The sequence below is a fragment of the Marmota marmota genome, unplaced genomic scaffold (genome assembly GCF_001458135.2).
Source record: "Marmota marmota marmota unplaced genomic scaffold, marMar, whole genome shotgun sequence".
In the NCBI taxonomy this organism is placed as follows: domain Eukaryota; kingdom Metazoa; phylum Chordata; class Mammalia; order Rodentia; family Sciuridae; genus Marmota; species Marmota marmota.
In genome coordinates, this window is record NW_026000229.1 from 50332269 (window position 1) to 50357785 (window position 25517).

At 32.0% G+C, this 25517-nt stretch overlaps 1 protein-coding gene across 12 annotated transcripts in view; it reads left to right on the plus strand.

Annotated features, from left to right (window-relative positions):
* The window catches only part of Ktn1 (kinectin 1), a 59123-nt gene that overhangs the window by 12539 nt on the left and 21067 nt on the right, over positions 1-25517 (plus strand). For 7 of the 12 annotated variants that reach the window (XM_015480195.2, XM_048793189.1, XM_048793194.1 and 4 more), the window contains exons 8-26: positions 10-100; positions 443-511; positions 958-995; positions 1150-1231; positions 1786-1854; positions 6210-6244; positions 6693-6783; positions 7463-7531; positions 8081-8118; positions 8783-8873; positions 9029-9097; positions 10208-10245; positions 11672-11762; positions 11839-11907; positions 12365-12402; positions 19658-19748; positions 21428-21496; positions 23242-23279; positions 24984-25074. In XM_015480195.2, the coding sequence (XP_015335681.2) occupies positions 10-100; positions 443-511; positions 958-995; positions 1150-1231; positions 1786-1854; positions 6210-6244; positions 6693-6783; positions 7463-7531; positions 8081-8118; positions 8783-8873; positions 9029-9097; positions 10208-10245; positions 11672-11762; positions 11839-11907; positions 12365-12402; positions 19658-19748; positions 21428-21496; positions 23242-23279; positions 24984-25074 (1267 nt within the window). The remainder of the gene's footprint in view (positions 1-9; positions 101-442; positions 512-957; positions 996-1149; positions 1232-1785; positions 1855-6209; positions 6245-6692; positions 6784-7462; positions 7532-8080; positions 8119-8782; positions 8874-9028; positions 9098-10207; positions 10246-11671; positions 11763-11838; positions 11908-12364; positions 12403-19657; positions 19749-21427; positions 21497-23241; positions 23280-24983; positions 25075-25517) is intronic. The other 5 variants (XM_048793188.1, XM_048793192.1, XM_048793193.1 and 2 more) reach the window with 2 other exon arrangements.

Consider the following 25517-nt stretch of genomic DNA (forward strand, 5'->3'; position numbering starts at 1 on the left):
CTCTTAAAGGATTGCAGAAAAGGATAAGCAGATAAAACAGACTGAAGACTCTTTAGCAAATGAACATGATCATTTAGCAAGTAAAGAGGAGGAACTTAAGGTACAATAATTCTTATAAATGATTGCAATATTTTGCAGAACTCTAAATTAAATTACCCTGATTCCTCTCAGTATGAATTTATATGAAATATGAAAAGTAACCCCTTTTTAAACTATAAAATACTCTTTAGTTCTCTAAGAGAAAAAATTCAAATGGCTTTTCTCACATGATATAATTCGCAGCAAGTTGGGAAATATGCTAACAGGTATTGATGTTTTTTTCTTTCTGATGTAGGATACTTATAATTTGAGACCTTTGCTTAATTCTTAAATAGAATAGATATCTTCAAGCCATAAATTTAATTATATTAAATATATTTAATATGGTATTCTTTTTCTTTAGGATATACAGAATATGAATTTCTTATTAAAAGCTGAAGTACAGAAATTACAGGCCCTGGCAAATGAGCAGGTAGGTCTTTATTGCTTTTGAACATTTATCTCAAAATTTTGTCTAGTATTTTCATTGGTACTGTGAACTTCAGTTTTATTTGTGTAAATAATTAATGGTTGTGTTTGGCTGTGTGATGTGTTTGTAAAAGCCTCCTCTTCACAACCTACCTAGATGTTACTATTTCATGTTGAAATTAATGTTAGATCTGATGAATTGATAATTTCTGAGATATTATAGTAGTGAGTTTTAGCTACCTTGTTTTAGCCTTTTTCCATTTAAAGAGGACAACTCCTTTATTAGGGTAAAGATAGATCAGGGAGAAGTAAAAAATATTGGACTGTAAAACATATTATAGAAATGTGTGATATTGCCATTATTTTACATTAAATATAGAAAATAAAACTTAAGTAAGTAGTTTTGAGTGTTTCCTGAGAAATAAAATTCTTATTTTATTCCAAACACAGGCTGCTGCAGCACATGAATTAGAGAAGATTCAAAAAAGGTGATTAAGTTGTTGTTGTAGTATGTATTCATACATTAATGTTGAAGTATAGTTGTTGTAGAAAATGTTGCTACTTAACAACTGATAGTTGTGTACATAGGTTATGTAAATTTTTGAATGTGAAGTGTTTTTAATTGATGCTTTTTTCCTATAGTGTTCATATTAAGGATGATAAAATACGATTGCTGGAAGAGCAGCTACAGTGTGAAATTTCAAACAAAATTGAAGAATTTAAGGTGTGTGAGTAAACTTTTACACTGTTTTCTTAGAATAGCCTTGTGTAATTTTCAGTTGTAGTGAATCTAGAAATACTACTTTTTATATGAACTTGCTCTCTACAGTATTTTGTTTTCTACAGTATTTCTATAGTTTATTTCTTCTTTAGGAAATAAATTATATCATAGATTATATCATTATATCATAGATTTTTTTTTTTTAATTTGGGCTAGATTCTGTCTTATCTATTTTTGTAATGAATTTTTGAGATTTATTTTGCCCCAATCTTTCCTGGGCAGTTTTCAGCAGGTGTTTTATATTTGTGACTGTTCTATCTATCTCCACTGTTGCTGTAGTGCTAGTTTTTGGTCATGCCAATCCATTTGAGTATCTGATTGCTAGGCTATAATCAGTGAGATCTGAATTTTTACATCAGCATGAAGTTCATCTGTCTCTTTATGAGTTCTTAGGAGTATATATAATATGAGTGTGATTGTTTAAAAAAAGATTGAAATGATTCCTTTGTTACTTTTTTTCCTTGAAAAACTTGGTAAATTGAGATTCTTTGTTCCAGATTCTAAATGACCAAAACAAAGCATTACAATTAGAAGTTCAGAAACTACAGACTCTTCTTTCTGAACAGGTAAGACTTTTCATGAATTATAAGGTAGAATTATTCAAAATATAATAAGATCTGATTCTTTTTAGTTAACCAGCTCACTAATTGAGAAATTTTGCTTAAATTTGTTTTTTAGTTGCATTTCTATTTATCATGTGTTTATCATGTTTCTAAATTAAACTTTTTCTTCTGTGAGATGAAGCTAATGCTAGTCTGCTCATAAGAACTTCTAATTATATAAAAATAGAGAAAAAGTCCTGTCTTACAGTTTTGGAGCCTCAACTTTTTCTTCTAGGCAGCATGGTTCATTGAAAAGAGAACGGATGTGAAACCTACTACCATCACTTAAAAGCGGAGTAATATTGGTCAAGTTGCTTAGTATTTCAGATACCTCTTGTTCCAAGTCTTTCACACTAAGATCACGCTTACATCATAAATTTGTTAATTTTAAAATGCTTAGTCTAATGCTTTGCATGTGGCAGGTATCTAAACCTTTATTCCTTTCTATTAGAATATTTATTTTTCCATCTCTTTCCCACCCCCAGAAATCATCACTCTTCTTTCTATATTTATAACAAGCCATGAAACTTTGCAGGGCCTGGTTATATATGTCTAATCCCAGTGGCTTGAGGCAGGAGGATTCTAAATCAAGGCCAGCCTGGGCAATTTAGTGAGACACTGACTGAAAATAAATATAAAGGGCTGGGAATGTAGCTCAGTGGTAGAGTGCCCCTGGATTCAGTTCCCAGTCCTGCAAAAACCAATAAAGGAAAAATGAACAACAACAACAACAACAAAAAAAAACCATAGCAGTTTTGAATAAACACTGTTCTATAAACTAGATCTCAATGTTGTCTGTTCTCTGGCTTTTCATATTTTTCTCCCATGTAATTAACTCTTTAAAATTAGGGTTTTTTAAAGAAAATTTTGATATTTAATATCAAAAGTTAGATGACAGGGGGCTGGAGATGTGGCTCAAGCGGTAGCGCGCTCGCCTGGCATGCGTGTGGCCCGGGTTCGATCCTCAGCACCACATACAAACAAAGATGTTGTGTCTGCTGAAAAAAAAACTAAAAAATAAATATTAAAATTCTCTCTCTCTCTCTCTCTCTCTCAAAAAAAAAAAAAAAGACGACACATTAGAATAAAAACTTTGCATAAGTTTTTGGAATGGACTTTTATTAGAAGCTGAAATTTAAGCTACTGTAAATGATAGCTCTACTTTTGGCAGATGCATGTGTCCTTTTCTATTTTAAAATCCACATTTATGCAAGTATTGAATTGACGTAAGTAGCTGTGCCACTGGAATTATTTTTAACATGTTTGCTTGTCAAATAATTCACGTATTCCCCTCTCTTTGCATATTATTTATTTCTTTTATATGCTTTATCCTTGCAAACTAGAAGTAACAGGAAAAAATGTTTAAGGAGCATTTAAATTTAGTTTAAATGTTATTTTAAGTCTTCTTATTTCCCTTTGTTGTGGTATAGCTTAGGAAAGATATAATACTCTGTCAATTTGTAAGACTTCCCCTCCCCCATTACCATCTCTGAAATCTGGGTATATCCTGTAGTCTCCGATTACAGTTTGGAACTATTTTTAATTTGTAGTATAAAATACCAGCTGAAAGATGCAACATTAGTGGTTCAGATTAGACAAAATATTATTGGTAACGTTTTGGGTTGTTAATTCTTACCTAGAATAGCAGAATTTAGTTTCTCTCTATTATCTGAGATTTTTGTGATATCTACTTCAACTTATAAACTTTTAGACTTTCTAAAATTAACTTTATGGAGGTGAAACAAATGCTTCAAAACTTCTGAACCTGACCTAGAATTCCGGTATTCTAACTATCCGAATGCTGGCAACTCTTACCTGTGTTTAAATAGGTAAATCTTCAAAAAACAGTAAACATCTATCATTACTAAAACTAGTGTTTTCCATCACCAGATAAGATTGAAAATTTAAGGCTTATGATTATAAGCCTTAAATTTTCCTTTTCTTTTAGGGGAATTACCATTCTGATATAAAATTTCATATCATTTGTGGAAATTAATATTAAATTTTTTTTCCATATTAATTCAGTCAGACTTTTACCTATTATAATGTTTCTATACACTCTTAGATGTTCTGTGAAAATGACAACTTGTAATATGAGATGAAATTCTTTTACATTCTTATGACAAAATTTTATAGTTGCATTTTTTTGATTTATTTAAAAGAATTTTTGATGAGACAAAATCTTTTTGTGATGCCAATTTAAGATCTTCTGATATTAATTTATGATCTGATATTGGGTAATTCTTAGAATTGTGGTTTTTTTTCTAGTTTTTCATTTCTACCTTTCTTTAACCTCTTCCTACCCATTAGTCAGAATTCCAAGTGACAGTTGAAAGATGAACAGTTTGGTTATGTAAAAAATTTCAGTCTTCTTGCCACATGGATTTTTATCCTAGAGTTAAAGATTGTGCTTATTAAAGCAGAAACCAATAATGGTGCCAAGTTGTTGTTTCCTCGGGTGTAGGAAGAAGAAAGACAACAGGTACCAGGTAAGGTAACCTGTTCATAGGAAAGAAAAGCAGGCTTCATTTGGTATAGGCCTGCAAATGGTTAGTAATGCAGATAAATCAGTTACTAATAATCTCATTTACTCAGAACAAAGTAATTTGGAGGGGGATACATTCTTGTGTTATCCTTTTTTTTTTTTTTTCCTCATTTGCAGTACTGGGATTGAATTCAGGGCCTTAAACATTTGATGCAAGTGCTCTTTGAGCTACATCATTCCCCATTCCCCACCTCACCCCCATCTTTTTGAGACAAAGTATCATTAGGCTGCTCATGCTGTCCTCTCACATGACAATCCTCCTGCCTCAGCCTTTTAAGTAGCCCAAGTTTCAGGCGTGTATCCTGACTTGTGTAGGACCAGCCTAACTTTTAAAATTCTTATTCCAATGAATTTTTAAGATTAAGTGGTCAAAAATATTAAGGGAAAAGTAAGAGAATTTTTTTTATTTTCCCGAATGCCTAGTTGTATTGAATTGCAGAAGAGTTCCTTATTGTATAAGATACAGATTTGAAAATCTTCTAGAGAGGAAATAATAGGATTGAATTAGATCAAAATAGTATGAAGTCAAGGTTCACAAATGTGATTTTGTACTGTGATCTTGTACCAAAGGGTGCTTGCGAGGATGAATGAGTCCTTAGTCAAACATTTTAGGAAGATTACTCTAGGTAATCTTCCTAAACTCTAGGTGTTTGGATTTATGAGAGGGAGAAGCAGAGAGGACTAAAAGTACAATACAACCAAATAATTAAGGTACAGGTAATTTGGACTTCATAGTGTAGTCTTTTTGTGAGATGGTATTCATAAAAAATAAAGGTAGACAAAATCCATCTTTGTGGAAGATTGTAAACTTACTACTGCATGATTTTTTTTTTTTAAATCTAATTTAATTGACATTTCCTGTCTCCTTTTTAAGGGTGGGACAGTTTTTTTCTTAGTACATTCTTTCTTGTGCCCTGCACAAATCAATCCATACAAACAGGGATAAGAATGAGGATCTTGTGATATTTGAAATGAGTAAAGGTTTAGACCTAAACTTACTCATTAAAGAGAAGGGGTTGATTTTAGAAATATATAAGAAGTGAAACCTTAGGACTTGGATTTGGCAATGGAAAATTTATTTTTGTTTGTGAGAAGTGGTTGTAATAAGATTGGTAAAAAGTAAGAACTACCAAGATTTTAGAAAAGTAGATGGGGAGAAAGAGTGAGTTACAAAGGTTGAAGGATCTGTCAGACATTGAAGAGAATGTTTATGTTGCTTCTGTAGTTGATGAGCTTTTTTAAAGCATTCTCTATTTTTGGTCTAACTGGTGTTTACATAATATTTACATATTAAAAATCCATTGAGCTGTAAACAGGGTGTGTTCACTTGCTGATAAGTATTATAACTTAATGTGGAGGGAAAAAAATCTTTGTCCAAAAAAAGAAAGAAAACCTTTCTTTTACTTGTAATGCTTTAGAGGCTTGGATTTTTTATATTTGAAGAATTTAATTAATATAAGGGAAGTGAAGCAAATTTTCCCTGAACCTCAAGGTTATCCTTCATAGTGATCAAAAATTATTCATAAGTTACTAGTTTATTTTTTCAGCCCCATATACTTTGTATCTGTGTCCTTTGTGTAGATAACCTCTCTTTTGTCATCTTGTGTCTTTTGAATTTAAAAATTATAATAGCAGTTTTCAAATAATGGTCATTTCCCTAAATTTTGGATGTATTTAGAATTCTAAATAATTTCCACAGAGTTCTGTTTCTAATCTAGTTTTATTTCATTCAAACTTGGTAGAATTAAATTTTTTTGGTGATTTTTATTTTCAGCCTAATAAAGATGTTGTGGAACAAATGGAAAAATGGTAAGAGTTTAAATTTGTCCTTTTTGAAAAAAAATTTTCAGTGACTCATTTCTACCAAATTTGTGATAACAGGATTATTAATGACACTAATCTATGTTCTTAAAATTCTCTTTATCCTTTGTAGTAGAAGAAGTGTGATATGCTATTGCTTATTTGGGATTTTATAATATGGTCTGTGTCAGTGTAGTGGTGATTGACCTTTTAGACTGGTATATAAGCCTGCAGTGCTTGAGCACAGTTTCCTTAATGGTAATGAAGAAGTACCCTAAAACCAGGAAGTACCCTAAATCCAAGAACGGCTTCTTGAGGGTGGAGATCCTCAAGAAGCCGTTCTTGGATTAAAGTTTGTAAGGAGTGATGGACAGAGGGGTTGATTCATGTAAAATATTTAGGAATGATATTATTTACCTTAACAATAGTTTATAATGTTTTTAATTTATAATTGCAGCATTCAAGAAAAAGATGAAAAGTTAAAGACCGTAGAAGAATTACTTGAAACTGGACTTATTCAGGTGGCCACTAAAGAGGAGGAACTGAATGTAAAGCATTTTGTAGATTTGTTTTCCTTGTGCTTACTCCGTGAACACGAAGGAGTTTCACTGTAATTGTAAAAGATTTTCTCATAGCTCTTAAACTTAATATTAGTTAATGACATTTTGTAAATTTGTAACTTTAAGTTTAAATGATTTTTGAGAAATAGAAAAATGCATAGTTGATTGTAGCATTCACTACATTAAAGAGGTTGATACTGTTGCTGTAGTTAGTAGTATATGCTTCTCCACTTGCACCCATGTCCAAATTGTAAACAAATGATTACTAGCAGACTTCATAAGTCTCTGGAATAGTATTGGAGGTCTATGTTATTATTGTTATCATCAGTCTTAACTAACTTGATAAGGATGCAGTTGCTGAGTAAAGTAAAATAAAAGATATATTTGAATTTAGAGAGGATCGTGTCAAAATTGACAAGTGGGTATAGTATACTCTGTTTTTGAATTTGTGGAAATATAAATAGATATAGTTCTGGGACAATTGAATTAAAAAACCCATTTCACTAAAAGAAGTTACAAAATTGTAGACATATGCAACAAGTGGGATTTTGGGACTTTACAGAGAGGAAAAGCAGTAGCTAAAGGAAAATGAGAAGTGAGTGTATTTTGAAGCTATCTAATTCTTCAGAAGATAAAAGTATGTTGTACTTATGTGTCTTTGAAAAAGGCAATAAGAACAGAAAATTCATCTCTGACGAAAGAAGTTCAAGACTTAAAGGCTAAGCAAAATGATCAGGTAATGCATATAGTAGATTCTACAACTGTTCTTTTTAAACAGTGGAAATTTACATAAAAACATATCAAGTTTGTTTCTCTTCCAAGGTGGAATTTATCAAGTATAGTTTTTAAATCAATGAATGACTATTTATTTGATTATCAGTAATATTGCTATAGTTCGTTGAATTTATATAGCATGCCAGTCACTATTAGAGTCATTGCAGTTTTGAGTATACAAATAAAAATGGAATATAAATAATGTTTAAAAGAGGTTACTAAAATTTAGACAGTTTCCTAGTTGTATTTTTTTCTTTGTCTAGTTAGAATGACTAAATGATTTAAATCTTTAATGATTTTTCTTTTGGCCTACACTTACAAGTAATTTTAAAACTCTTTACTTTTAGTATGTTGTTATTTTCATCATTATGACATTTGAAACATCTAGAAAGAATTCCTGGGTTTACTTTTCCCATTTGGTATAGTGGAAAATTTAAGGATAAATTGTACTTTCCTATTTCTGATGCATTAATAGAGCAATTTACTAAATAAGATATTTTCCTATTTCTAGGTTTCTTTTGCATCTTTAGTTGAAGAACTTAAGAAAGTGTAAGTGATAACCTTACTTCAACCTGGTCTTTGTTTTTTGGCCTGTTAGTACTCACAAATCTAGTTTTACTTTTTGGAGAGACACCTGATGTATGTTAGTTAACTTATACTACAAATTTTTTCATTAATGTACTAAGGAAAGTCATTGTTTCCCAAGTGTAATTTTAAAAAAAGTTTTCATAATTGATTAGATTTATTTTTATATGCCATCAAACTGCTAATTTTTTGTTTTTCAAAAACCAGGTAATATTATAAGACATTTATGTCCTTGCATGTATCCTCTTCTTAAGGTGTCTGTAAAGTTTGGTGTAATTGTGTACAAGTTCTGCCAGAGCTCCAAAATCCTGGAAAATTCCATTGTTGAGAGGAACTTGCTTATCTCTAATGTTCTTCTTGGTACAAATCTTATATTCCTTACGAACTGTTGAAGCACATTACCAAATTCATGTCTGCATAGGCTTTAATGATCTGGTAGTTACTGATTCTATATTAGGAGTAGGTTTAAGTCCCTCCCCTCACTTTTTTTTCTCCCTGCAAAGATAGGTTGCTTGTTTTACTTAACATAGGAGTTGAAGAGCCTTTTCATGATCAGTGTTGTTTTTGTGTCTTAGTTGGTGGATCCTGGTGATTTCTATTCAAACTAACACTGTGTATGTTTATTAAGGATCCATGAGAAAGATGGAAAGATCAAGTCTGTGGAAGAGCTTCTGGAAGCTGAAGTTCTCAAAGTTGCTAATAAGGAGAAAACTGTTCAGGTATTGGAAGAGATTTAGAAAACAATGAACGTGTTTGGCTTTCTGTTTATCAACTTTAGTTAACATCATTTAATTTCATGTGTTTGTCTGTACATTGCATTTATGTCAATTTCTGTGTTCCATTGTCCAATCTTGTCTGTTTTGTCATTGTCAAGGATTTGAAACAGGAAATAGAGACTCTAAAAGAAGAAATAGGAAATATCCAGCTTGAAAAGGCTCAACAGGTAAAAATCTAAGAGCCATAGCATGACAGATTTATAGTGTATATGATATTTATGAGCTACTTTTTTTTCTTTTTAACTCAGGAAAAAACCTTCTAGTAGTATGCTTAAGTATGTTGGGTTATATGCTTTTTTTGGGGGGGGGGCGGCTGATTTGAGAAAGTGTCTGATATTATAATCCATGTATCTTGGAATTTCCATCAAAGGTCCTTTCCTGGAAAGTTTTCTTTTTCTTTTCTTTTTGGATTAGTGTTTCATTTGTTTACAACTTAAAAATAAAATGCAAAACACTTTGGTAAATCTTTCATTACCAAAACCTCCCATTTATAAAAACTAGCCAACTAACCAACTACATGGAACTGAATTTTTTTGGTAGAATACATATATTGCTCAGACTTCTGCCTATAGAACAAAACACAAATTTTACTGGGACATTCTAGAAGTGGATGGGATTACTGGAAATAGATGGGGTTTATTGAATTTAATGTGATAAGGCTTCATTGAATAAAGATGGTGAAATTGCATGAAAAGATGATTTATTCATTGAAAAGATTCATTCAATAATATCTCTTTGAGTTCCTCCCACTTGTGAAAAGATCATACTTCTCAAATATAGATTGAGGATTCAGGAGAGGCTCCTTTGAGGAAATGAAGTCAAGATCTGAAGGGACTGTGAGAATGAGAATAAAAGGTAGTATTAGAAGATGTATGATTTTTTTTTTTAAAAAAAGGAAACATAATGAAAGGATAATATAGAATACTGTTGAAGAGTTACCTTTTAAAACTGGGCCGGAGAAAAGCTCTGATATAATTATAAGGAGGTATGTGGAGAGTTAGTTAATACTCTAATTTTCACAATTATAGAAATATCATATTTAGACTTACCATTTTTAACCATCTCCTTTGTCTTTCCCCCTCCCTGTTCTATTTTTAGTTTGTTAACTTTTATTGTCATTGGAATCAAGGGAAGGTGAAATTAAAACACATCTTGTTTTGGCATGAAAAATTCAGCTGGGATCTTTGTAATTTGAAGTGTATGAATTATAAATACGTCATAAACTTATTGGTATTGTTGAATGGATTATAAATTACTTTTTTCTCCTTATATTTCAGTTATCTATCACTTCTCAAGTTCAGGAGCTTCAGAAGTTGTAAGTACTCTTTTATTCCCACAAATATCTCTTTTTCCACAAGTTAAATATAATGAAAGTCATGGCTTCTTTTTATTTGCTTCAAATAATATTTTTAGAAAATATCAAAAATTATTTTACAGGCCCTTAAAGTCTTCAGTTTTTCATTATGCCTTAATCTCTTTAAGTTTTTTGGGGGGGTAGAAGAAAAGATGGGAAGTCTTATTTAATCTTGACTTATAGTCTGAGTATGACTTAAGCTGAGATATTGCTCTTTGACTATTTAATAGCCACCTGAAACTGAATATATATTGTTGAAGTGACTTTCCCGCTTCAACCATCTAATTTATTTTTTATTGGGATGTTATAATTACACATAGCTGTGGGATTCATTGTGCCATATTTGTACTTATAAACAACATAATTTGATCAGTCTCATTCCCCAGTACTTTGTCATTTCCCTCCCCTCCTTTCTCAGCTGTCTAAATTGAACAGGGTCATATAGAAGAGTATGAGTTGAACTATCCTATTCTATTTATTTTTTAATTTGTTATGATTATTTATACATGACAATAGAATGCATTTTGGTATATTATATACAATATAGAGCGCAACTTCTCATTCCTCTGGCTGTACATGGGCTGAGTCACATCAGCAGTGTGATCATACATGTGTATAGGGTAATAATGCCTATCTTATTCCTCCATCCTTCCCATCCCCACCCCTCATTACCCTATACACAATCTAAAGTTACTTCACCCCCCCACCCCCGTTATGAATTAGCATCCACTTATCAAAGAAAACATTTGGCCTTTGGTTTGGGTGTTTTGCTTAGCATGATATTCTGCAGCTCCATCCATTTCCTTGCAAATGCTATAATTTCATTCTTCTTTAAGGCTTAGTAATATTTCATTGTGTATATATACCTCATTTTCTTTTTTTAAATTTTAATTTTTTATATATGATAGCAGAATGCATTACAATTCATACTACACATATAGAGCACAATTTTTCATATCTCTAGTTGTATGCAAATTAGAGTCACTCCATTCGTGTCTTTATACATGTACTTAGGGTAATGATATCCATCTCATCCCATCGTCTTTCATGTCCCCTCCCTCCTCTTCCCTCCCCTGTACCACATTTTCTTTATACATTCATCTGTTTCAGGGCATCTAGGTTGGTTTTATAGTTTAGCTATTGGAGCTACCCTATTTTGTATTCAGTATATGCATATTCATTGATTAGAATTTTCTTTAATCAGTCCTATACTTCTTAATTGGATTATGCCTTCAAAATCTTATATGGCTTTATACGTTAACATAAGTTTTAGTTTATTTTGTCACTTTCTTTCTGTGAGTACTACCCGAAATATGATTTTTCAGTCTTAAGTATTTTTGCTTTTAATGGTCATGTTCATTTATAGTTCTTACTAATTTATTGTCAGATTAAAAGGAAAGGAGGAACAGGTGAATACCATGAAGGTTCTTATAGAAGAGAAGGAGAAAGACCTAGCCAATAGAGAGAAATGGTTACAGGTGAGACTTTACAAACAAAAGTTTAAAAATACCTTTTTTAATATTTGAATATCAGTTCACATCTATTCTTTTTAAGGCTCTGCAAGAAGAAAACGAATCTTTGAAGACTTATATGCAGGAAGCAGCACAACATAACTTGCAGGAGGTATAGTATAGACAAATTACCAACTTGTTACATAGCGATGAAAAATATTTATTGTATTTGGAAGTAAAGAAGTTAAAGTGTTCTTAGTTTCTTTACCAGGAAAATCATGTTTTCCATTGTTACTATTAAAATATCTTAACTTGTATTCCAGTCAAGCCATATTTAACAGCTTGATTTCTCAGCCTAAGCTTATAAGCATTTCCTTCTTCCTTTTTCAACTGCACAGCAGGCTCATTTTTAACTGTGTTTAGTTTGTATATTAATCTGTAGTCCTTTGAAAAATAAATAATAAAAGTTAAATTTGATCAAGAAAACTCATTCTTTGTTTTACAAAAGCACTAGTCTTAATTTACCACATAATTATGTTTTTATTTTACTGGTCTGTGATTCTGTATTTTTATTGTAATACCTGGTTTATTTTGATGTTGGTGTTAAAAAATGTGGATCTGTTTCTTAGGCGTATTCTACATCACAATTTGAAGAGCTTGAAATTATGTAAGTATACATTTAGCCAGCTTCCCCCAGCTCCTGCTATATTTTTTTTATTAATGCATTATAGTTGTACATAATGGTTGGATTTGTTCTTATGTATCTGTACATGCACACAATATAGCAGTATAATTTGGCCAAATTATTCCCTAGTATTTCCCCTTTCCCCCTCCTACTCCTTCCCCTGTACCCTTTACTTATCTCCCTTCTATTTTCATGAGATTCCTCACCCCTCCTACCTTTCTTCACCTTTCTCCCTCCCTAGCTTCCACACGAGTAAATATGACCCTTGATCTTCTGAGTGTGGCTTATTTTGCTTGACATAATGGTCTCTAGTTTCATCCATTTTCCTGCAGATGACATAATTTCATTTTTTATGACTGAATAAAACTCCATGTGTGTGTACACACACACACACACACACACACACACACACACACACAACATTTTCTTCATTCATTTATCCATTGATGGACACCACACAGGCTAGTTCCATAGTTTTAACTATTGTGAAATGTGCTGCTTTAAACATGGTTATGCATGTCTCAGCTATTGTATGATGACTCATTCTTCAGATTAAATACCAAGGAGTGGTATAGCTGGGTCATATGGTGGGTCCATTCCTATCTTTTGAGGAGCCTTCATGCTGATTTCCACAGTGACTATACTAGTGTACAGTTCCACCAATAATTTAAAAGTGTTCCTTTTTATCCACATGACTGCCATTTTTAACTGGAGTTAGATGAAATCTCAGTCTAGTTTTGAGTTGCATTTCTCTTTTGCTAATGATGCTAAATGTTTCTTCATATATTTATGGGCCATTGTATTTCTTCTTTTGAGAAGTGTCTGTTTAATTCATTTGCTCATTATTAATTGGGTCATTTGCTTTTTTGGTGTCAAGTTCTTTGAATTCTTTATAGATTCTGGACATTAATCAGTCAGAAGAGTAGCTAGCAAAGATTTTCTCCCATTCTGTAAATTCTCTCTCTTCACATTCTTTGTGTCCTTTGCTGAACAGAAGAATTTTAATTTGATGCCATTCCTTTTATTTCTCTTTGGCATTATTTCCTTGACATTATTTAGGGGTCCTATTGAGAAAGTTGTTGCCTGTGCCTATAGGTTGGAGTGTTGGCTTTTTTCTTCTAGGAGTTGCATAGTTTCTGGTCAAATTCCTAGTTCTTTAATTCATTTTGAGTTGATTTCTGGTTGTTTTATTCTTCCAAATAAGTTTTAGGAGTTTTTTCTAGTTCTGTGGAGAATGTCATTAGTATTTTGATGGGGATTGCTTTGTATATTGCTTTTGGTAATATGTTCATTGTAGCAATATTAACACTGCCTGTCCATGAACACAGGAGGTCTTTCCATCTTCTTGTATCATTGTCTTTTTAATTCTGCAATGTTCTATGCTTTTATTATAGAGGTCTTTCACTTCCTCAGATTTATTCCTAGGTATTTTATTTTTCTTGAGGCTATTGTTAATGGGATTGTTTTCCTAATTTCTTTCTCAGTAGATTCATGTTGGTATATAGAAAACTATTGGGTTTTGTATGTTGATTTTGTAACCTGCTGCTTTGCTGCATTTGTTTCTTAGCTTTAGTGGTCTTTTGGTGGAGCTTTTTGGGTCTTCTAGGTACAAATAGGATCATATCTTTTGCAAACAGTAATAATTTGACTTCTTTCCTTTTTTTTTTTTTTTTTTTTAATTTCTTATTTCCCTCTCTTGCCTAATTGCTCTGGCTAGAATTTCTAGCACTGTATTAAATAGGAGTGGTGAGAGTGAACATCCTTGTCTTGTTCCAAATTTTAAAGAATATGTTTTTATTTTTTTCCCCATTCACTCTGATGTTGGCTTTGGGTTCTATGTTTATAACCTTTATAATGTTGAGATAGGTTCCTTTTATTCCTAGTTTCTTCAGTGGTGTATTTTTTAAATCACAAATGGGTGCTGAGTTTTGTTAAAGGCTTTCTCTGCATCTATTAAGATGACTAAGTGATTTTTGTCCTTAATCCTATTAATGTGATGAATTCCATTTATTGATTTGTGTATGTTAGACCATCCTTGCTTTCCTGGGATAAAATGGATTTGGTCATGATGTAAAATCTTCTTATCATATTGTTGAATACTATTTGCTAATATTAAGTATTTTTGCATCTAAGTTCATCAGGGATATTGATCTATAATTTTCTTTCCTTGGTGTGTCCTTATCTGGGGTTGATATGAGTATGATACCTGCCTTCTAGAATGAATTTTGAAGTATTCCATCACTTTCTATTTCATGGAATAATTTGAGGACCATTGGCATTAGTTCTTCTGTAAAAGTCTAAGAATTTAAGAATTTAGCTGAGAATCCTGGGTTTTTCTTTGTTGAAAGGCTTTTTCTTACTGCTTCTTTCTCATTGCTAGTTATTGATCTGTTCAGGTTTTCAATCCTCTTGATTGAATTTGGACAGATTGTATGTGTCTAGAAATATATCCATTTCTTCTAGGTTTTCCAATTTATTGGAGTATTAGTTTTCAAAATAGTCCCGAATGATCCTCTGGATTTCTGTGATGTCTCTGGTGATTTGGTTAGTTTGGCAAAGGGCTTATCTATCTTGTTTATCTTTTCAAAAAGCCATTTCTTTCATTGGTCCTTTGTATTGTTTTTTTTTATTCAAAATTTCATTGATTTTTTTGGCTTTGATCTCAATTATTTCCTTCTACTGGTTTTGAGGTTGGTTTGTTTTTCTTTTTCAAAGGCTTTGAGATGCATTATTAGGTTGTTCATTTGGGCTCTTTTCTGATTTTCTTATGTAGCATTCATAGCTATAAACTTTCCTCTTAGAACTGTCCTCATAGTATCCCTGAGGTTCTGATGTGTTTTATCACTATTCTGATTTGATTCTAAGAATTTTTAAATTTCTCCTCTGATTTCTTGTATTACCCATTCACCATTCAAATGTGTATTGTTCAGTTCCCATGTTTTTATATAGCTTCTGTAGGATTTTTTTTTTGTTTTTTGGTGTGAATTTCTAATTTCATCCCAATATGGTTTGATAAGATCCAAGGAATTTTTTTCAGTTGTTTTGTATTTGCTAAGAATTGCTTTGTGGTCTAAAATATGTTATTTTTTAGAGAATATTCATGAGGTGCTGAGGACAAAGTGTATTTAGCTGTTGTTGGATGAAGTATTCTATAGATGTCTGTTAAGTCCATTTGATTTGAAATATTTTTCAGGTTCAAAGAGTCTACTGAGTTTGTCTGGACGACCTATCTAATGGTGAGACAGATGTGTTGAAATCACCCAGTATTATTGAACTGGGGTCTGTTTGAGGCTTTAATTTGAGTAGTGTCTCTTGTGTAATTAGGTATATTAACATTTGGGTCATAAGTATTTACTATTGTTATATCTTCTTGTTGGATTGTTCCCTTTACCAGTATGTCTTTTGGGGTTCTGAATGCCTCTTGTATCTGGATATCAATCTCATTTGAAGTTTGGAAAATTTCTCTGAAGAGGTTATCATTTCTGTTAGCCTGTACCTCACAGCCCTCTTCAATTCCAATGAATCTTAAATTTGAACTCTTAATATTCAGAGTTCTTGTATATTCTGATCATGGTTACTTATCTTCCTTTCTTTAAAACTGTCTGAATGTTCAAGGCTGGCCACTTTGTCTTCCAGATGCAATTCTATTCTCAGCATGGTCTACTATATTAGACTTGATTGGGTCTTTTATTTGTATATTGGTTCTTTTTCAATATGTCTATCTCCTTATTGAATTTCTCATTCATAACCTATATTGACTTTCTTAATATATTCAGTTTTTCTGTGTTTTTGAAATTCATTGATCATTTTTTAATCATTCTGTTGAATTCTTATCTTTCCTCCACTTGAATATCTTTGGAATCAGTTGCTGGTGAATTATGAACTTTAGGAAGCTTTATTTTTTTTTTTTTTAAGGAATTTCTCATTCCTATGTTGGGTTTTATGCATCTATCAGGATGGATTTCTCTTTCACTCTTATGTGGTCTTTTTAGAGCACAGCCTTCTCTTGTGAGAGTGTCCTTAAGTGATCTAGATTGAGACCCCCTCCTAAGTGTGATATCCACAGCCTTTGTGTTAATTCTGTTTTTGTTGTAGGTGTGGCTGTCTGTGATCCGGACCTGAAGGCCCACTCTTAACCCTTCCTATTTGGGGCCTTGTCTTTTAAGTTTTTGTCCCTTCTATTCTTCGTATTCAAGTATAGCTGAAGTTTGAGTATTGTTAGTTTGTCTGTGGAGCAAGGTGTACCATCTTTTGGCTGAGTTTAGTTCTGTAGCAGAGTCTCTACCCTGTGAACTTGTAGTGACCCAGTAGATTCCTGGCACTTCACAGAAAAGGGGGAAATAATAGCAACACTTGATGCAAATAATATACAGCATTCAAATAAGTACAGGTGCCTACTGTAACGTTTACAACACTAATTATCACAAATACAGAAATGGTGGAGTCTGCAGTTGACAACAGCAAACACAATAAATAACTGTAAACTAGATATGGCATTAAAACAAACAGCAAGTGTCAACTGTGGCATCCACAGCAGTAATAATTACAACATGAATGGTAGGGACAGGAGTTATATAAAACAAATAGTTCTAAAGATGATAAAAATACAGTTCATTAAGAGAAAAGATTATATGATAGGAAGTAGAAGAAAGTTTAGAATGTTTTACCATCTCCATAGCCAGACCACAGGGTCTGTATCCTGATCTCCAAGCTCCCAAAGGCCCACAGACAAATGATTATCTAGAGCTGAGGGGCTCTGGGCCTCCCCAAGGTTGAACAGCCAGAGAGCAAGGTTTCCTGGTCAAAGGGATGCCTGAGGTACCATCAACAGCATAGCTGCCATGGTCTTTTGGATAATGTGACTCATGAACCCTGGCTTTCTAGCTCCTACTTGGAGTGATCCCTGAACCACATTCACAGTTGTTGAATATGAATATACTGGGTAATTAATTAATAAAGGGGATATGTGCTGGTGAAAAAAATGTGAACAAATAGAATGCAACAAATGATGGTTATAAAGAAGGAAAATATATGAACACAAAAGGAGGGAGAAAAAAATAGGAGAATTCAGGAGAATTCAGCAATTAGCAGAAGAAGAAAGGAGAAAAAGGAATAAGAAAAAGAAACAAAAAAATAAAAATAAAACCCCCCAACTTTAGAATATAAGGCAAGGAAAAGTAACTGTGTTAAAAACATACTAAAAATGAGAAAAAAATAAATATGCATACATGTATGTCCACAGCTTAAAATTAGTATTTGAGGAATAACACTTCTAATTAGAAAATAATTATAGTTGTAATATTGGTAAAATAGAACTTGTCACATTTGTTATTCTGTGCTGAATAGTAAAAATATTGACTGCAGTCAATATAGGAGGTGTCAGATTTTGTAGATGCTCATCCTGAAACCAATTTTATATACTGTGAAATCTGTTTTCTTAAGCTAAATGAGGCTGCACTGTTGAGGAATGGTATGTGGACCTTAGCTTTTTGGTTCTCTCTAGAGTCACTTCAAAGGGATTTTTCTTTAATGTGGTGCCCAGCAATATTTATCAGTGTTTGTTTTTAAGAAGTTTCCTCTTGAAACTTGTCTTTGAAATTAAGATAATGTGAATATTTATTAAGTCATTTATGAATACAAGGAAGATGACTTCTTGACAACAAGATGGCTCATTTGTGCAACTAATTTATCTCTTGGGCATTATATAACTGTCAAGGTGCTTTTCTCATCTTCTAAGAGAAAGCTTAGGACACTTGTGGATCTTTGTAGTTGGTATATAAATTACAAAAGTGTATATTTTAGGTTTATTTTTGCCTTACCTTTTACTTGAATTTTATTTTTAAATTAATAGACTTTATGGGGACGTATTTAGGTTTACAGAAAAATGAGAGAAATTAGGTATACAGAAAATATGAAAAAAAAAAAAACAAAACGAGAGTTCCCATATCCCCCTATCATTTCCCCCATTATTAACATTTTTCATTAGTAATATATATATTTAAAGCAGTTTATAGACAATAGCAATACGTTTTTTAAAACTAAACGTCAGGTTTTTGTTGGGATTCACTCTGTAGATTTTAACAAACATATAATGACAGTATTTTCATTATAGTATCATACAGAATAGTTTTGCTGACCTAAAAATCTCCTGTGCTTCACCTGTTCATTTATCCATCCTCCTTTCATTTATTCCCCACTCCTATCCCCCTCACCCTGAATTCTGGCAACCATGGATCATCTTACTATCTCCATAGTTAAGCTTTTTCCAGAATGTCATAGTTGGAACCATATAGTATGTAGCTTTTTCAGATTGGTTTCTTTCACTTTAGCAATATGTACTTAAGGTTTGTCTTTTCATTCTTTTATCCCACATTTATTATGTGTGCGGCTGTATTTTTCATATTGACCTGTAAGCATCTTGATATTCTTTTTGGATTTAAATGGGATAAAAATAGTGTTCCATTCAGCAAATACCTGAGAACCTTCAGACACTGGAGATACTGGGTTCCTGCTTGGGTAAGATGGATAAACCGAACATTTAGCAGTATAGTTGGGTGCTGGGCACACACCTATAATCCCAGCTACTTAGGAGTTGGAGGCAGGAAGATATGCAAATTCAAACCCAGCCTCAGTAACTTAGACCCTGTCTCAAAATAAAAGATAAAAGGCCTGGGACTGTAGCTCAGTGGTAAAGCGCCCCTGGTTTTAATCCCCAGTGGCTTGCTTGCTCCTCACAAAAAAAGGTGGTAAGTGTTGCTTAGATGACAAAGTCAGGTGGAATTCACTTGGGCTAGATTGACTAAGACTATAAGGGTGTACCTGACTAAATTATATGTAACACCTTTTTTAGCACATTAGTTGTGTATATTGTAACTTCCAGGGCCAGTGAATTATGGCTAACATTCTTGGGAGCAATACTCATTTCTTTTTAAGTGATACATTTTCTAACAGTTTCATGAAATACAGTTTTGCTCATACCTTTTGTTTTTAGAGTTTTCTCTAGATAAAATCATAAAATGTTATATACACAATAAGCTGTAGCAATTTTAGGATGTTCTTAATTTTGAGTAGAATGATGTGGAAATACTGTCTTTTGAACAAATTCAAAAGTTTGTAGTATGAAGAGAAAAAGATTGTAGGCATTGTTTATGCTATCATTTTTCTTAGGGGTAATATTGGAGTCTGGCTTTCCTTTTCAATGCACATTAGTAAGATAAGTTGTTTGTAAAAATTCTAGGTTGAAAGAGAAGGAAAATGAAATGAAGAGAGTAGAAGCTGTGCTAAAAGAGAGGGAGAGCGATCTTTCTAGCAAAACAAAGCTGTTACAGGTGAATATGATAACTTAAAATTAATTATTGGGTGAGTTATTATCTTTAAAATGCTTTTACTGCTATGAAAAGGGACGAGAATACTGAGCAAGACTTCCTAAACAAATATTGTGTCTCATTCCTTAGAGATAACTGCTGTCATTTTTGGTTAATATCTTTTGAGAAATCACCAGTACATAAAATATATAAATGTATATTTACTTGTATTATTTATATAGTTTTTTTGTTTTGTTTTCTTCCCTAATTACCAATGTTTTTGAGATCTCTCCAGGGAAGTACATATCTGGCTTTAACTTTGAATAGCCTTTTGTATTACTTATATAATCAATCCCAGTTGATGGAATCCTAGACTGTTCAGTGTTGTTTTTTGTGTTACAAACAATTCTGTAGTGAATACATTTTGAATACTTCTGCTCCTGTCTCTGTGTTATAAATTTCTGGGTCAAAGGTTTATGCAGATGTTTTGTTTTGAAAGAGCTTAAATAGGAAGTCAGTATCTCGTCACCTTCATGTAGTTAATGTTTAGATACTTACAGAACAGTGATTTGAAGTCATTACATGTTAGTATATGTCTTGAACTAGTTTTGCTCACATTTCATACTGTAAGGGTTGGTTCTGTCACATGCCTCTCCCTCCCAGGTAAGCTTATTTTAAATTTTGTTAGGTAATGTTAAATTGCCCTCCAAAAATGTTCCTACTAATTTAGTCTTGCTAATAGAGGCCCACTTCCCAGTGTTCCAACACTGACAAAAGATGATAACATTTGATATTATTCTTGAAAGCTGTTAAGATTGTTTTAAATTTGTGTTTGATTGTGAGAGAAGTTAAGCATTCTTCATGTGTTAAATTGATTTGTAATTAAATTTTTATTTTTTTCTATACTTTTTCTTCTGGAATGACTTACTAATCTTACTAATTTATTATATGCTTTTTACACAATAATGGAAATTAGCCTTTTCTTTTTTGTAGATGTAGATGAACAGCATGCCTTTATTTTATTTGCTTATTTTTTATGTAGTGCTGAGGATTGAACCCAGTGCCTCATACACTCGAGGCAAACCTGGAAATAAGCCTTTTGTTATTATGAGTTGATTTGTTTGCCTGAGTTTTTCTTTTGACTTTTTTGTTTATGTGTGTGTGTTTTCCCCTCTCTTTTGGAAGTTTAATTCTTTATCAAGAAAGGCTAGGTCCATTATTAAATAATCCATCTTTTCTGAAGTGGTTTTGCTCCCCAGGGCACATTTAGCAATATCTGGAGATAAAACTTTGGTTGTCAAAGCTGGAAGAAAGGTGTTATTGCACCTACTAGATGGAGGCTATGAATTGCCAAATGTTCTACTATATATAGGGCAACCTCCTACCTCAAAGAAATATCCAGTCCAAAATGCCACTAGTGCTAATTGAGAAACCTATTTCTACTAATGTGAAATGTCACTCCATACTAAATTCCTATGAATATTTGGGCCTATTCTGTCTTCTATTTTGTTTCATGGAGATGTGTCACTGCCAGACTAGTACTAAGTATAATTACTGTAATTATATATTTAAAATAAGACCTATCACGTCCTTCTAAGATTATTACTATTTTGGAATTTTTCTAGATTGTATGATGTACTTCAAAAACTTATGGAAAACAAAAGTCTCTGTTGGGTATTCATGTCTTATTTTTGTTGAAATAGGAGGTACAAGATGAAAACAAATTGTTTCAATCCCAGATTGAGCAGTTTAAGCAACAAAATTACCAACAGGTAGGTATTATTAAATGTCCTGCCTTTTGCCTTTGTGGTAAAAATTATACAACCAACAAAATTATAATATATAAAAATATAATAAATATATATTATAAAAATTATACAATAATTAGTCTTGCAGTTTTTTTTTTACATTTTCATTGAGATTAAAGAGTTCTATTATTTATACAAGCATTTATCAAATTTCCTGTAAGACAAAGCAATTTGCTATGCCATAGCCAAGATAAAATAATCTACAATATATAAAAATATACCCAAATAATATTATTATCTGAATTTAGCCCTTTTTTTTTATATCTGTCTGTGTGTATTCTGATCCTCTAGATTGCTTTTCTTATGAAGTTACTTAAAATCTTACAGAGGTCATTTTAAACATGTATACACTATTGTTGCTTTCTCAAAAAAAAAAAATCAATAATTGGAGAAAAACCAAGTATGTTGTAAGTAATGGTCTACCAGTATTTAAAATATATATTCAAGGTGGTAACTCTGCTTGATAAAAATAAAATTTAAAAATTTTAAATGGCATATTCCCCACGATTTTATTTATAAATGTATGGCTACAATAGTATTTATTTTGAAAGGCAAAGAATTAGAATCCTGAGCTGGGATTGTGGCTCAGTGGTAGAGTGCTCACCTAGCACGAGTAAGGCTCTGGGTTTGATCCTTAGCACCACATATAAATAAATAAAGGTTATTTAAAAAAAAAAAAAGGAAGTAGAATCCTGGTTGACAAGAAGTTTCTAATAGTTTAGGTTGGGAGATTGAAGTCATCAAGGAATAAATATGTGAAGGCTGTGTGCCTTTGCATATTATGTAAAAGTTAACTTTTTGTTTCATATTAGGAAATTTTCCAAACTTTCCTTTTGATTTCATTTTCATTTAAGGGTTTTTTAAAGTTACTTTTGAAAGCTTAAAATTTTTACATAGTGAAATATGGATTATAAAGTATGGAAATTCAAGCTATTTCTATTACTGGAGTCCTAGGCTGGAAGACTGGCTCCAGGGATCCAAATAAATAAGATGTGGCTAGTTGCCCACAAAACAGAAAAAGTAATGGTAAAAATCAGGAAAGGAACTTAAATCTTGGTGGGACACCAGGAAGTAAAAGGGAAATCAGTGTTTCTAGCCTTGTCTTTGGGGATACTGGCATGAGCTTCCAGATTATATAGACAAGAGGAACCAGAAATATGCAGAGTTTAGCAATCTTGGTCAGATTGTGGCCTGGTTTTTTATTATTTCAGAATTGGTCAGGATGGCATTGTTGGGATGATGAAAAAGTTATTGTTGCCTGGGGAGTAGTTTTGACTCATTACATGTTTATCGATTATACCTCTTATACCTGGAATCCAAGGTGATTTAGAACAAAACAGTCAGATGTAAACTGGAGACAGAGATGTCAAGTTTTTCCTTTTGCAAGCCCAGGTGAAAAGTCAGTGTTTTTAGCAAAAACAACTTTTAAGTCTTGTTAAATATCACCTCAGTGCTTTGCCCATAGGAAATTAATAAGTATTTGTTAAATGAAGAGTTTAAGTATATAGTGACAATGAAGATTAGAGTTTAGTACTCAGTACATCTTACAAATTTGTACATGATTTTTATTACAATCACAAAGTTAAGGTGCTAACATGGGGAACAATGGTATTTTCTCTTTTGGTATTGTCTTAATTTATATGTGAGAAGATTTTTTTCTTCTTCTTGAAAGTTTTGTTTTGAAATAACATTTAATTCTTTTTAAATAGGTATCTTCTTTCCCCCCTCATGAGGAATTATTGAAAGTGTAAGTAATAAGTTTGATTCATAGTTTGGGAAGTGATAACATTTTATGTGCTAAAGAGTTCTCAGAAATAATTTAATGGAACTGCAAATGATCACCTATTTTTTACAGTTCTGTTTACATATCTTGAACTGCTCATCAGTGGAGTTTAGCTGTGTCTTTGGCTGGTGGATGCTCCTTCTAATTGTATTTAGATTTCTTTGAGTATCTTGCTAATGGAGATATTATTTTTTTCCTCTTTTTTTAGGCATTAGGAAAATATTCAATCAAACTACACTTTAACAACTTTACTAGATCACCTTCAGTTACCTCAGTTTTCCTACTGCGTCTTCTTTATTCTAGATCTCATTGTGCAATATAATAGTTCACATTTTGGGTTAACTCTTGGATTTTAAAGAAAACTTATAATCTTTCCACTTGCTCTCTTTTAAGGTAGAACTTTAAAAAAAAAAAAAAAACTGAAAGTTCTTTTGACCTATAACTTTTGCTAGGAGGCTACATTTGAGGTCATTTCAGATAAGTTATAGCATGTGTCAAGTGTTAAATCTCAGCCACATTAAGAATATTAATAGGTGATATTGATAATCTAAATGGTTAGATTTAATCTAAATAGTAATTTTCCTTTTGGCTTTTTTATAAAGTTGGTCATTTATTAGGTTAGAATTATTTACTATTTTTTAGTCTTGATCCTGGATCTGTGAAGATTTTCTATGAAAGGGTCTAATAATGAATATTTTAGATTTGGGGATCTACGTAGGTCTTTGTTTCATACTATTTTTTATTTTTCAACCTTTAAAAACAAAACAGGAGACTAGGCATGATGGTGCTTTTCTGTAGTTCCAGGTACTTGGGAGGCTGAGGTGGGTGGATTACTGGAGGTCGTGAATCTGAGACTATAGCCTGAGCAATATAAACTTAAAATAAATTTACATGCATAAACTTATTTTAAGTTTAAAATGTTGTATGAGCAACATAGTGAGACCTTATCTTTAAAAAAAAAAAAGTTAAAACAGCGCTTATTTCAAGGCCATACTAAAACAGACTCTGGGCATGGCACCCCTTATTTAGAGCCTTATTCTTAAGAAGGAGCTATCTGTAATTTAACTTTATACTCAAGCCACTCTTAACTATGAATCTTTGCCATGGCTTTCTGCATTTATGGGAAATAATTAGTTCATTGGATAGGACCATGGGGAAAAAATAAATGAATCGTAAGATGTGAAAATGGCAAAATTACTCCTTGTTCATTTTAATATCATGCTTTTATTGTGGTTTAGTTACTTAAAGTCATAACTGTTTCATTGCCTTCTGGGGAAGAAAAATTAATGTAGGGGACTGCCTTTGTATCAGTTTTCACTCCTCTGAAAATAGCTGATCCAGGTAAAAAAGGAAAATAACTGTGATGACAGTGGTTCATGTATTCATGAACTATTTCTTAAGAGTTGTTTTCTTTTTAGAACAAACCTCAGCATTTCATGTGTGTAAACTTCTTTGAAAAATCATTTCTGAAATTAAGAATTCATATGATGGACTTTCTGTGGTAAATAGTAGCTAAGTTAATACAGTTTTCAGAACATCTATTTTGTGATAACAAATATTCATACATAGGTATCTAAATTACATTATTGTTCACCTAATATCAAAGTTGTGTTACTGTTCATCTAAAATCACTGTTTGCCTAAAATATGTACTAATATTCTGGTTTAGAATTTCAGACAGAGAGAAGGAAATAACTGGTCTCCAGAATGAGTTAGATTCTTTGAAAGATGCTGTTGAACACCAAAGGAAGAAAAATAATGTAAGTAAATCTAAATAAAAATAAAACTTCTTTTTATTCAACATTGAAAAGTTGCTTCAGAAATATTTTTCTTAATCTTTGTAAGAAAGTACTATTGCTTTCTATGTTTCAACTTTTTTGATAAGAGGTGCATGATTAATCATTTTATTGAGGAGTAGATTTTTTTAATACATAAAAGACAATTTTTACACATAGAAATATTTTAACTATTAAAGCTTTGGATTTTTTTTTAACTAAAAATGTAATTGACTTTTTAATTGAGCTTTTATTTGGAAAAATAATTTCTTTCAAACTCAGTATTTTAAAATCAAAGATATTAACTCCTATTTAGATCAGGCTAGCCTTTTTATAGACAAGAAGTAATGCCAGTATTGATCAATAATTAAGTTTTCAGAGCCTTCTGGAGCTTTCCTTTTTTTTTTTTTTTTTTTTTTTTTTTTTTT